At 35.9% G+C, this 13,556-nt stretch overlaps 2 protein-coding genes across 2 annotated transcripts in view; one reads left to right on the top strand and one right to left on the bottom strand.

The window, feature by feature from the left end:
* Positions 1-4,664, bottom strand: part of LOC123526412 (cytosolic Fe-S cluster assembly factor narfl-like) — a 37,398-nt gene extending 32,734 nt beyond the window's left edge. The window contains exon 1 of the mRNA XM_053522963.1: positions 4,510-4,664. Coding sequence (XP_053378938.1) covers positions 4,510-4,572 — 63 coding nt within the window. The 5' untranslated portion in view covers positions 4,573-4,664. The remainder of the gene's footprint in view (positions 1-4,509) is intronic.
* Positions 4,665-4,709: 45 nt separating this feature from the next.
* Positions 4,710-13,556, top strand: part of LOC123526414 (protein melted-like) — a 39,802-nt gene continuing 30,955 nt past the window's right edge. The window contains exons 1-5 of the mRNA XM_053522481.1: positions 4,710-4,826; positions 6,505-6,715; positions 7,108-7,252; positions 9,219-9,393; positions 10,222-10,240. Of these exons, the coding sequence (XP_053378456.1) occupies positions 6,507-6,715; positions 7,108-7,252; positions 9,219-9,393; positions 10,222-10,240 (548 nt within the window). The 5' untranslated portion in view covers positions 4,710-4,826; positions 6,505-6,506. The remainder of the gene's footprint in view (positions 4,827-6,504; positions 6,716-7,107; positions 7,253-9,218; positions 9,394-10,221; positions 10,241-13,556) is intronic.

The following is a 13,556-nucleotide window of genomic DNA, read 5'->3' on the forward strand; positions in this document are numbered from 1 at the left end:
TGGTATGCAAAGCTAGCCGAATGTTCAAAATATGATTACAGTGGTGTCAAAGCTAAAAAAATTCAGCTTCAGAGATGTTTATAAATATGCCGTAAGGAATCTCTGAGCTGAAATGAACTTTGTATTGAAACCTAGCCAGATTTGTGCCTGAAATCAGCCACACTATAATTTCATCAAATGAAATGCCATGGACTCACCTTATACTTTAAAATATATTTAATCCATTTTTCTTTTGATCTGACATAAACTTAACCATGTAACACAACCTGAAGATGAGTTATAAAATACACGTAAGTTTCAAATGGTTTCTGCTGTCTGCAATATTTTGCCCACCATTGCAGCTGTAACGTGATCAAGGTATTCTTCATTTTGAAAACAAATAGGCGGTATACAAATATTTTAACCTTTTGTGTAATTTAAACCTTTTAAGGTATGATTTTCATGAACTTTGAAAATGATGAAGGTCTAACTGACTGAAATCGGTAGTTTAATAAAAGGAATTTAATGTTGCCATGGTTTTGACGTATTGTTTCCCTACTACATTTTTTTGAGAAAGTTTTGTCGAAAATGTATTTATTTATAATTTATTTAAATTCATAAATGTACAATTGTTATCTTGATATCTGTTTGTTTTTAACACACGCTTTGCCCGTGGATGGAACTCACATCCCTGTGATCCATAGATCTGTGCTCTTCCTATTGTGCTAAGTGGGCGGGCGATCTTGATATTAAAAAATAACTAAGTGCTAAGAACTTAGTGTGACGTCATCAGTTTCTCACAAGAGTCAGTGCACAGATGTTGCGGTTTGACACTGGTTAGGTAACCAAATGGGGATATGCCATAACTTAATGCACGTGACCATCACAAAATAAAAACAAGAGCACCGCCTTGCGGGTGCTGACGCTCATCTGATTTTTTTTGTGTAATAGAAATATTGTCCTACCCATGATTTTCTAAGTCTAAAAAGGGCCATCATTCTTGCAAAAAGCAGGATAGAGTTATGTTTCTTGATGTACAGTGTCCAATTATGATGGTGAAAACTGTTGCAAGTTTTAAGGCAATAGCTTTGATAGTTTATGAGAAAAGTTGACTTAAACATAATACTCAACCAAAAAAATGATTTTCTAAGTCCAAAAGGGGCAATAATTATTGCAAAAAGCAGGATGGAGTTATGTTGCTTGCTGTACAGGGTCAGCTTATGATGGTGAACAAGTGTTGCAAGTTTCAAAGCAATAGCTTTGATAGTTTAAGAGAAAAAGTTGACCTAAACATAAAACTTAAACAAGAAATCTGATATTTTCTAAGTCCAAAAGGGGCCATAAATCTTGCAAAAAGCAGGACGGAGTTATGTTTCTTGCTGTACAGGGTCAACTTATGATGGTGAACAAGTGTTGCAAGTTTTAAAGCAATAGCTTTGATAGTTTAGGATAAAAGCTGACCTAAACATAAAACTTAACCAAGAAAACTGATTTTCTAAGTCCAAAAGGGGCAATAAATCTTGCAAAAAAGCAAGATGGAGTTATGTTTCTTGATGTACAGGGTCAGCTTATGATGGTGAACAAGTATTCCAAGTTTCAAAGCAATAGCTTTGATAGTTTAGGAGAAAAGTTGACCTAAACATAAAACTTAACCAAGAAATCTGATATTTTCTAAGTACAAAAGGGGCCATAAATCTTGCAAAAAGCAAGATGGAGTAATGTTTCTTGCTATACAGGGTCAGCTTATGAAGGTGAACAAGTATTCCAAGTTTCAAAGCAATAGCTTTGATAGTTTAGGAGAAAAGCTGACCTAAACATAAAACTTAACCAGGCAACGCCGACGCCGACAACCGCTCAAGTGATGACAATAACTCATCATTTTTTTTCAAAAAATCAGATGAGCTAAAAATAGCGTCAGTTAAGTTATGGTAGTCGGAACTATGGTGTACAAATTAATTAGTTTTGGGGAGAAATTAAATCCTAACTTTACAAAAATTGAAAGATAATAGAACTATCATTATTTCTACATCCAACAGACATAAACAGAATATACAGAAAGAACATTGAGTGAAACAATTCAAGGATAAAGCTTGCAGAAGAACCCAAAGACACTGGTCTGGTGTTGTTTTTTTCTCCCAAAAAACCCTGTTTTCACACAAATGTACTGTTTATACATGAGTCAAATGAAAAACAGGAGCGCCGCCAAGCAGGGCAATATACGCCCGAAGGGTTACATCAGAGGATGGGAGAAAAATTTAAAGAACTTGACTGTTGAAGCCCAAAGGACAGGAACAACAAAAAAGAAGAAATTCCAAAAAAAAAAATTTCGAAGTCCACAGAAAAATTCTTACCAGATAAACAGTAAGGGGTGTAACTGTTTTAAGTTATGTAACCTATTTCAGTTAGTTTTTCAAGCATTTTATACCCTGTATTAGTTATAAAATATAAGTTAACTCAGGTAAGTTATTCAAAAAGAGTCTTTTTGCTGTTCTCACAAAGTGACCTATACAGTGAAATAAGTAGCAATCTGTGGTTAATCAAATTCTCTTTTAGCCTGAAAATGACCTGATAAGCATAATGGGATGCTAAGAGTTTTATAGCTTTAAACCTTTTGCGTAAAACTTTATCAGCCTTGCGTAAAAAATATTACTGCATAGCTGGAAAGATAAGAGTTCAAGGATTCAGGAAATAATTGCATTAGTCACATTCAAAATGAGGAATTAGCACAGGAGGGCTTTGTAATATTTTATGATAACTGAAACAAGTTATGAAAATATAAGCAATAACTCAAATGGGTTATAAACTGCGATAACTTGAAACAGTTACACCCCTGACTGGTAAAGTTATGTCAAAATACATCTAAAAATTGGATGTACCATCCATGTTGTACCACAGAAAAGTGGTCTCGGTTTTTCCCTACGGCCAATAATAAAAAAGTTTCAAAATAAGCTATTTATAGTAATAAAAAAGGGAAGTAATTAAAAAAAAAATACTGTAAGGGAACAAAAAGGGATCTGCCAAATAAAAACAAGAGCACTGCAATGCAGAGCAATATACACAAAGCAAAGTCATATATATGACCTTTGACCTTGAAGCGAGTCATCCAAAACATGCGCTCTGCACGTCATCTCAGTGTGGTGAACATTTGTGCCAAGTTTCTTTGAAATCATTCAAGCAGTTCAAGAGTTACAGAGCGGACAGAAAACACACTCATATGACCTTTCACTCCCAAATTTGACCTTGACCTTGAAGCTAGTTATCCGAAACAAGCACTCTGCACATCGTCTCAGTGGTGTGGTGAACATTTATGCCAAGTTTCTTTGAAATCCTTCAAGCAGTTCAAGAGTTACAGAGCGGACAGGAAACACACTCATATGACCTTTGACCCCTAAGTGTGACCTTGACATGACACATCCAAAACATGCGCTCTGCACGTCGTCTTGGTGTAGTGAACATTTGTGTCAAGTTTCTTTGAAATCCTTGAAGGGGTTCAAGAGTTACAGAGCAGACACGAAATTGCTAACGGACGGACAGATGTCCGGCCGAAATGAAAGAGGGGGCCATTTCTTTTGTTATTTTCTTTTGTTTGAATAGGGGGCCCTGGCCCTTTAATCTATTGTTTATGGATTGAAGCTATTGTTCTCTTTTGTTCTCTTTACTGTTAGGCGGCCCTCTCTTTCATTTTGGTTGCCCGGACGGACGGACACTGGGACCATAACATAATACGTCCCTTCGGGCGTATAAGAATTGATGACCAAACATCCAATCACATTATCATATATATTGACAAGGTCAACTATCTGAGCGTAACACTATGGGAAGTTACTCGGCATACTTAATTGTAGAACCTGTGAAAATCAGTTTATATACTTGCAGCCTCTACATGCATCATAGCACTTTCAAAACATTTAAAGGCTTCCCTAAATACTAGACTGACTTCATAAATTACCTCGAAATACACAGAATAAGTCTCTATGAACGAAACGTTTCAGTTATCTATTCCAGTTAGTGAACATGGTCCTGGTTTTATCACTTTAATTACTGTGGATAACTGAAACATTTCATCTGTAGAGACTTGTACTGTAAATTTCGAAGCAATTTATCATGTCAGTCTTGTAGTTAGGCAAGCCTTTAAATGTTTTGAGAGTGATCATGCACATACTGACATAGAGGCTGCATGTGTAGCATTGCACTCACGTTGTTAACCTTATCTTAAAATATAAGCAATAACTCAAATTAATGGGTTATAAACTGCGATAACTTGAAACAGTTACACCCGACTGCTTGAGCGGCCCTATTTAAGAAGAGTTAAAACCACTTACAGATGGGTCAACTGAGGCAATCGTGATTTAAATAAAGTGCATTGCCCAACGACACACCGCAATGGGAGTAGCCAGGAATCGAACCCGGGGCCTTCACCTCCGTAGGATTCCTTACAGTGTCTTAGCCCTATCGACCACGAAAGTTCTGGAAAAAAAGCTGTAAATGTGGAAGACCTCTTGGTTCTATAGTTAACTAATGGATACAAACCTGTGACGGTGTTATGAAATCATTTAAATCTGTTAATTGAAGAGCTCCACTAAAACCTGCCATCCTGTACGTTAAATCCTATGGTGAAAGCAAAGATGTTCCAAGTTAAGCGGTGTGAGATATTTTTTCACCTCGATTGATTTTACTTCATTTTTCATATCTAGTCCGAGATAAAGTGTTACCTGTAAAATTTTATTTTCACATACATTGATATTTACGATGCACCGCCTTTAATTGGATTTTTTGCGAAATTTTGATTACCTTTTTGAATAGTTGAAATTCTTCAGATGCTTTCGGCAAAATAACAAAAAAAGCCGGTAAATGATGAAAGTTTTGTTGTAACTTTATCTTGGTTGTGTGCGTTTCGTTGATCTGACTTTGCTTTTATCGAACTTTGTGGTCAAACTTTAAGTATTTTTGATGATTTTTGTTTGACAGTTGACATGTTGTTTGATCTTATCAGTTTATTACTGTTATGGGTGGGCATGCGATCTAGTAGTTACACACTTGACTGTCAATCCTGATACCTGGGATTCAAATTACGGTTCAGGTTCCGTTAATTTCTGAGAAGATGTTGAGAGTCTTGTTCCCAACTAAAATGTCAGGGGAAAGAGCGCTTTGCATGTATAGGTGCTTTACATTGAGCACATTGAAGGATTAAGCGATCTATTTCTTACACCGTGTCACTTTTTATAAAGCATTTTAATTGTAGGATTCTCCCCCTTACAAAAATGTTATAGTTTCCAGCAAACACATAATGATCATGCTGCAAATAACAGGTGAGCATGCCGTGAACAATATAGCTACACTGATCACAGGATGTTCATTTAGTGTTCACTTTGATTTGTTATGAACTGAGCTATGTACTTTCTTAGAACAAGCTGCAGCAGTTATCCTGCAAATAAGCTAAGCCCTGCAAACACCCTACAAACTGGTGGACTGTGATGCCATAAACAGGCTCGGCAAGTGATTCTGCTTTTATGACCAATGCATAACAAGATCAGCCTGCATGTCCATTACTAGGTAAATTTTCAGTGAACACCTCTTTGAATGATAAGTGGTACTGCCCAAATTGAATGATGGACCAGTCCATTTTAGAAATTTAGCAGGGTAAAGGTTAAGGTCTTATTTGATTTTGAGACAGGTCTCCAAACTCACTTTTCTTTCCAAGTCTGACCTACACTGACTTTCTCTACATACAGTTACTCTTATTTTGTCATCTTTTTATCAGTTATTGAGGAAACCATATTTGTGGTATCATTTGTGCTTACCTTGTTTTGCAAGTAAAGACAGTCAGGGGTGTAACTGTTTTAAGTTATGTAACCTATTTCAGTTACTTTTTCAAGTATTTTATAACCTGTATTAGTTATAAAATATAGATAACTCAGATAAGTTATTCAAAATAAGCCTTTTTGCTGTTCTCACAAAGTGACCTTTAAAGTGTAATTAGTAGCAAACTGTGGTTAATCAAATTCTCTTTTAGTCTGATCATGGCCTGATGAGCATAATGGGATGTTAAGAGTTTTATAGCTTTAAAACCATTTGCGTAAGACTTTATCAGCCTTGCGTAAAAGAAATTACTGCATAGCTGGAAAGATAAAAGACCAAGGATTCAGGAAATGATTGCATTAGTCACATTCACAATAAGGAATTGACACAAAAGGGCTTTGTAATATTTGATGATAACTAAAACAAGTTATGAAAATAAACGCAGTAACTCAAATGGGTTATAAAAAGTGATAACTTGAAACAGTTACACCCCTGACTGAAAGATGGTGCAGGAGTCGAGTGTTGGGCTTCTGAGTCTGACCTGGAGGGCATAGGCTCAAATTTTAGCGTTTGCTGAAGTTGATTGTGGTTTCTAAAGCCTATTATTGGATGAAGAAAGAAGTCCACAAAGCAGTTACCAAGATCTTAGTTAACCTAAATCTTGAGAACTGTGTAAAATGAAAACTTTAAATAAAAATTGATGTATTTTATCAAACTTTTTTTCAGGGATGCATGAACTTTTCTCCCAAGTTCTGACACGTAAAGATCTGTCAAAAGCTGGAGAATTGTTTTCCCTGGAAGATAATGACATAAAGAATGACTTGACAGCTGTTTTAGAAAGCATTTGTGAGATTGCTAAGAGTCCGGAGTATGCTTCAAGCGACAATAATCAGAGTGTGGTTGAAATCTGCATTACTCGTGTGACCTCGGCTATAAGGTATAACAGCTGGAAAAGATGTTATGAAATACTGGTTGGTTATAAGTTATTCTTACAGTGCAGCCAGGATTTTGATGTAAAACAGTTTTGAAGCTGACTGCTGCATTAGTTGCATAATAAATATCAATTTTGATGTGAAGTCATGGAAATGAAATGCAGTACTTTACATTATTATCATATAATATCTTGATTGATACAGATTTTTGATGATTATAATGATAGACTTTGCTATTTGATTTAAAACAATTGAACCTACATTCTTGTCGCAGGTGGCAAAAGTTTTCAAGAGATTACATGTAGTTGTTGTTAACAGTTATCAAGTTTTATCTGTCATAGAAATACACAGTAAAGATTACTTTATCAGGTTTTAATTGTCATGCATTGTTTTTTAGAGAAACACACAGTATTGAGGAGAATGTTGTTGGGCTGGTTAAACTACTGGAAGTATGTAATACACACAACTTGAAGCAATCAGTCAAAGATACAGACCCACCACATGTTAAAATAGCATCGGATATTATGAGCTGCCTGTTCATGGTAAAAAGAATTGTCTCTGTATCAAATTTATCTTGAAACAATGTCAGCGTGAAACAACATCTTGGAATCACATGATAAACTTTTGCAAAATCTGCCTTTTCCTATTTTTGGTGCCACTAATAATGGCAAATTTTACACAATTCTATAGCTGAGAGGTTTTATCTATATGAGCCGTGCCATGAAAAAACCAACATAGTACGTTTGTGACCAGCATGGATCCAGACCAGCCTGTGCAGTCTGGTCAGGATCCATGCTGTTCGCTAACGGTTTCTCTAATTGCAATAGGCTTTGAAAGCGAACAGCATGGATCCTGTCACCAGACCGTTGATGCGCAGGCTGGTCTGGAACCATGCTGGTCGCAAATGCACTAAGTTGGTTTTCTCATGGCATGGCTCAAATATTGCTGGCATGTAAGATGAACGAAATGTTACTGACATGTATGACATTTAGCATGTATATTTATATCGATCAAGCACAGTGATAAAATTCTTGGAAGTGAGTCTCTTAAAATACAATCATATTTCAACAGATGTGAATTTAAGCACCATGTTTATTGATGTAAAGCGGGCAAGTTTTTAACATTAAAATAATTATTAATCTTTTTCTTATTATTTGATCCTTTCTGAATGTTCATGACGTTACACATAAAATGTGGGTGTAAAGATACTTTTTAGCTCGACTATTCAAAGAATAGGTAGAGCTATTGGACTCACCTATGTGTCGGTGTCCGCGTCAGCGTCCTGGTTTGGTAAAGTTTTTGTATGTAAGCTGGTATCTCAGTAATCACTTCTGGGAATGGATTTAAAAACTTCACAAACTTATTCACTGTGATAAACTGACTTACATTGCACAGGTTCCATAACTCTTGCATTTTTACAAAATTATGGCCCTTTTTCAATTTAGAAATTTTTGGTTAAGGTTTTATATGTAAGCTGGTATCTCAGTATCTACGTACGAAAATGGATTAAAACTTCACACACTTGTTCACTGTAAAGATCTGACATACATTGCATAGGTTCCATAACTCTACTTTGCATTTTTACAAAACTATGCCCCTTTTTTGACTTAGCAGTTTTGGTTAAGTTTTTGTATGTAAGCTGGTATCTCAGTACCCACTATTGGGAATGGATTGAAACTTCACACACTTGTTCACTGTAATGATCTGGCATGCATTGCATAGGTTCCATAACTCTATTTTGCATTTTTACAAAAAATGCCCCTTTTTGGACTTAGAAATATTTGGTTAAGGTTTTGTATGTAAGCTTGTATCTCAGTACCCACTAATGGGAATGGATTGAAACATCACACAATTGTCCATTGTCATGAGCTGATATGCATTGTACAGGTTCCTTAACCCTGTGTTGCAATTTTACAAAATTATGCCCCTTGTTGGACTTTTATATTCATTCAATTGTCAAGGCTGTTGAATAGTCGAGCGTTGCTGTCCTCCGACAGCTCTTGTTGTTTAAACCACTGAAAAGACATACACAACCGTAAAAAAACCCTGTAAAATCATACAAAAACTATAAAAAAAACTGTGTTTGTTTCAAATGTAACTTGAAGCCATCTTTTTTCCATGAACACCAGACTTTATTTTCACTAAGGAATATAACTGTTGTGAAGACATTGCATCGGGTGTGCACTTGGTGAAAATATTTTGATCTTTTTATCAGAATTTGTGCTGTATTACTGGTCTATAATCAACACATGTTTACTGAGCTAATATGTCAAAACTAAAATAAAAATGTGAAAAGTAATTTCTTATCTGTCATGTACTAAACCACCTATTGAATGGCTTTGCTGGCTAATAGTACTGGCCCTTGGTCCTCCACAAGGCAATAATTTTGATTATTGAGGGGCAAGCAATTCAGTAAGTGTGTAATGGTACATAATTATGAAGTACAGTTTAAGCATGCTATTCTGTCTGTTATATAATGTTTCATGCCAGGTGCTTTTGTGTTTTCAGCACTATGGCAAAGAGAAGGTGATGACACTAGCTATACCGGTTGCTGTGAAATTTCTGACCTGTGACCATAAAGAGTTGAGCCATAATGTTGCCAGTTATCTTTCTTTGGCAGCCATTGACAATGCAGATATGTTGGCAAAGTACATGGACCTTATTGTTTCAAGTATTTTGAAAGGTAAGTTGGTTTGTGAAATGTTGAGCCAGGTCTTCAAGTGGTTGGTTGTCTGATTTATTAAGGCTTAGAGTTCAGATGCGCAGGAATTATACCAAGCGCGTGTTTGCCCAATCATTGAATATTCAAGCATCTGAATGATGAAATTTTGTAAATTAGTTGATAAACCATAAGAAGGCCTTGATTGTTTCATTCTGACATGTTCATTGAAATAGTTTGATAAAAAATATGCTTGGCTTCATTTATCCAAGTAGAAAAAAACCTGGATGTCATAAGGCAATTTGACATCATAATTGATGTGGTATTGCTCTCTTACCAGTCTGTATGGGAACTATTGTTTATCACAGAATATACAGAGCTTGACCTTCCTTGTTTAACTGATAATCAAATCAAGCAATGTAAGAATTATGTATTTTACAAGCTTGTATCCACTTGTTTACATCTACACTGCAGTTCCCTTGATTAACCTGTAAATATTCATAGCATTTATGATAAATGTTATTGATCTCAGATGTTGTGCACAGCATTTTCACCAACCTTGCAGTCGGGGAAATTTCAATTCAAATAGATATCATTTCGGTGTGAAATATAACGCTCAAGTTGACAGTGCACAGTGATGCTATCACACTTAACCAAATGAAAATAAAACATGAAAGTCATTCCATAAGGCATCATTTATAAACTTAAGAAAAATAATCCATACTTTGCAGAGCAACTTTGCCAGAAATCTTCCATGCTTTTATTGCATAAAGTGAAGACGTTGGTATCAGAATCACTTTAACATATTTCCTTACATACATTACCTATAATATATTACATGTATCTTTTCAGACTTTACATATTTGGAAATGTACTAACAAGTCATGGGCCTCAAAACATAGCTAACCAAAAAAGATAAATATTATTTAAAAGTGAGTTATTACAAAGATAACAGTGAAGTTGCTACTTAATACCAGCTAGTGCCAAGTAAAAAGAATGCTAGAACTTTTTCTAACACCCAACCTGTCATTTCGAACTGATGACATCTAAGGGAAGTTCAGTTAGTACGAAGACGACTTCACCCGTTTCTTCTTACATGCAAGAACTTTGCCACATATGGTCATACCAAGACCAGTCTCAAAGACCAATGTGAGGTTTAACTGTTTAATGAGAATAGGGGCAGAAGTGAAAGAAATATAGTCAAACGGAGAACAATGTCATGAAAATTTAATCTGAAAGCATAGCAAGTACCTTGGCATTCACAGTATGCATTGTTGTTCTTCTGACAGTCCACTGAAAAATGGCATGATTGAGTTGATCACATTCATTCTGTATTCCAGCTTTGAGCTACAGGATAATAACCAAAGTTGTTCTTTGGAGTCTTGCACTAGTTACAGTCAAATCTTTACATAATGTCAGAAGTTTTGAGAGTATATTTTGTATAACCAGAAATAAATGTCTGTAAAATGTTGCACATATTTAATATCATTTTTATATGCCCTTGAGATAGGGATTGTTATTTGATCACCTGCAATGGCACCAAACAAAATAAAACATCCAGTAAAGTCGTCCACTCACTGACTTTAGCAGTTGTTATCCAGAGTTCACCAAACTTGGTAAAATATTTATTGGCATAATATCTCAGGCAAGTTTGATAACCAGCCAGATTGTCCCAGAGGCTCTGGAGTTATGGTCCTTGAATTACTAAAAATTGTGAGTGTCTGCAGTCTTGAGCAGTTCTTTTACAATGTTCACCAAACTGGGTCACATTTACCGGCATAATGTCTGGGCCAAGTTTGATAACCAGCTTAATTAGCCCAGAGGTTTTTGGGTTATATCCCTTGAATTACTTAAGGTTGATTGATAACAGGGGCAAGGTGATGCTCCTGAAAATAAGCAGTGGATGGGTTGGGGTTCAGATTATGTCCCTTAACTTTGTAAAATTGAGAATATCTGCTCTTGAATTTGAGCAGTGCTTAGCCAGTGTCCATCAGTCAAAGTATGTATGAGTATTATATCTCTGCCAAGTTTGATAACCAGACAGATTGTCCTAGAGGCTATAGCTATGGCCTTTGAAGTACTAACTAGATGTGTGTCCATAGGACATTGGTGCCCCCACCACTTCCTGTCACTGTACATGGTTTTATGACACTAGATGAAACACACTTTTATGCACTTAATGCATATTTTTGGCTAAGTCAGTGGCCATAACTCTGCTAGTCTTGCAGAGTGAAATCAGTAACAAAAAACTAAGATGCTCATATTCACCTACTGATTAATATTCCTATAAATCAACTTTATGCATCGAGGCTTGTCTGCACTTTTAGCTCATAACAATACTGTGGTAAATGCCGAGGATAGCAGATAAGTAACGCCTCACTAATTGTCGTTGAATTATACATAAATTCATGATTCAACTTTTATAATAATTACTTAATGTGTACTTTTCACTCGAGTAAAGGACCATAACTTTGGTCTGGTTTAGTGAAATTTCAAACAAAGCCACAGGTCTTCACCTCAACGCAACAAAGTCGTATCTTACTATAAATTTATAATAAGATATGACTTTGTTGCGTTTAGGTGACGAGGTGTCAGCTTCACATCCTGAATGAAATTCCAATAATATTCACAACTTCACGTGTTATATAACAATTCTGTAATGTTTTATGACACCAGGTCAGACACTTTTTAGCTTGACTATTCAAAGAATAGGCAGAGCTATTGGACTCACTCATGCGTCGGCGTATTGAAAACAAGAACTGTCGCTAGACTATTCAACAGCCTTGTCAGTTGAATGAATATAACTCTAAAAAGGGGCATAATTTTGTAAAAATGCAAAGTAGAGTCATGGAACCTGTGCAATGCATGTCAGGTCATTAAAGTGAACAAGTGTGTGAAGTTTCAATCCATTCCCTTTAGGGGGTACTAAGATACCAGCTTACATACAAAACCTTAACCAAAAATTTCTAAGTCGAAAAAGGGGCATAATTTTGTAAAATGCAAAATAGAGTTATGGAACCTGTGCAATGCATGTCAGATCATCACAGTGAACAAGTGTGTGAAGTTTTATCCATTCCCAATAGTGGTTACTGAGATACCAGCTTACATACAAAAACTTAACCAAATTGGGACACCGACAACAACACATGGTTAAGTCCAATAGCTGTACCTATTGTTTGACTGTCAAAGGGCCATAACTGTGGTAAAAATAGTTACACAAAAAATTCCTTCCTTTATGGTCATAGATCTGCACATCAAGCTTTTTCATCTATGAAAGTTTGAAGCAAATCTGGCTAGTTGGACATTCCAAGTTTCGGGACATACTGACGGACAAACAACAGCAACGTTATATGCCTCCCACATAATTGTATTGGGGCCTAAAAAGGGTTTTTAACCCAATCGAGGGGCTAGTGATTAGAAGTCAGTAACCTCGTAGCTGAAAGTAATTCAGTTGAAATCAGTGGTGGACCAAGTAATCTCACAGCTTATTATTACACTCAGTAACTGCTTCCTGGACATGTGACCAGTACTTGCACTTTTTTAACCCTTGCCCTGCTAAATTTCTTTAATGAATTTGTCCATCTTTCAATTTGGTACCATTAACTGTTAAATGGGGTGCTTACCAAAAAGATACTTACTAATTGGCGAACAATGCAGATCTTGATCAGACTGCATGAATGTGCAGGCTGAATCATGATCTACACTGGTCGCAAAGACAGAATCAGTCGTGCCCAGCATGGTAAGGGGTTGTGGAGACCTTGGTCTCACAGGGATTCTTACAGGCATCTAGCACTCTGCCAAAGTATCACTGCTCCAGTAGCAGTAAGGTATGTCAGGTTAAATGCAGACAAGAAATAAGGTAGAGGCAACAGTGTTTATTTAATAAAATCATTGCATACAGAGAACTTACAAAATGTAACACGTTCAAACAGATAAAATCATGAAAGATCCTATCTTAAAAGCATGTTTTAAAAATGGCAAATATGAATGTACCATGAAAAGATCTTTAATGAAAGTTGTAATATGTTCCACATTTTTACAATTTTATTTACATGACTGTATTTCAGTTGAACCTTTAAAAAGCTCTGTTTGTTTAAAACTTAAATACATACTGTTCAATCTTATCATATAATGATCTAGTTTGAACGTTTCCATGTGCACCAAACAAAATAAAACAATCAAAATGT

This window comes from Mercenaria mercenaria, chromosome 14 (genome assembly GCF_021730395.1).
Source record: "Mercenaria mercenaria strain notata chromosome 14, MADL_Memer_1, whole genome shotgun sequence".
Taxonomy (NCBI): domain Eukaryota; kingdom Metazoa; phylum Mollusca; class Bivalvia; order Venerida; family Veneridae; genus Mercenaria; species Mercenaria mercenaria.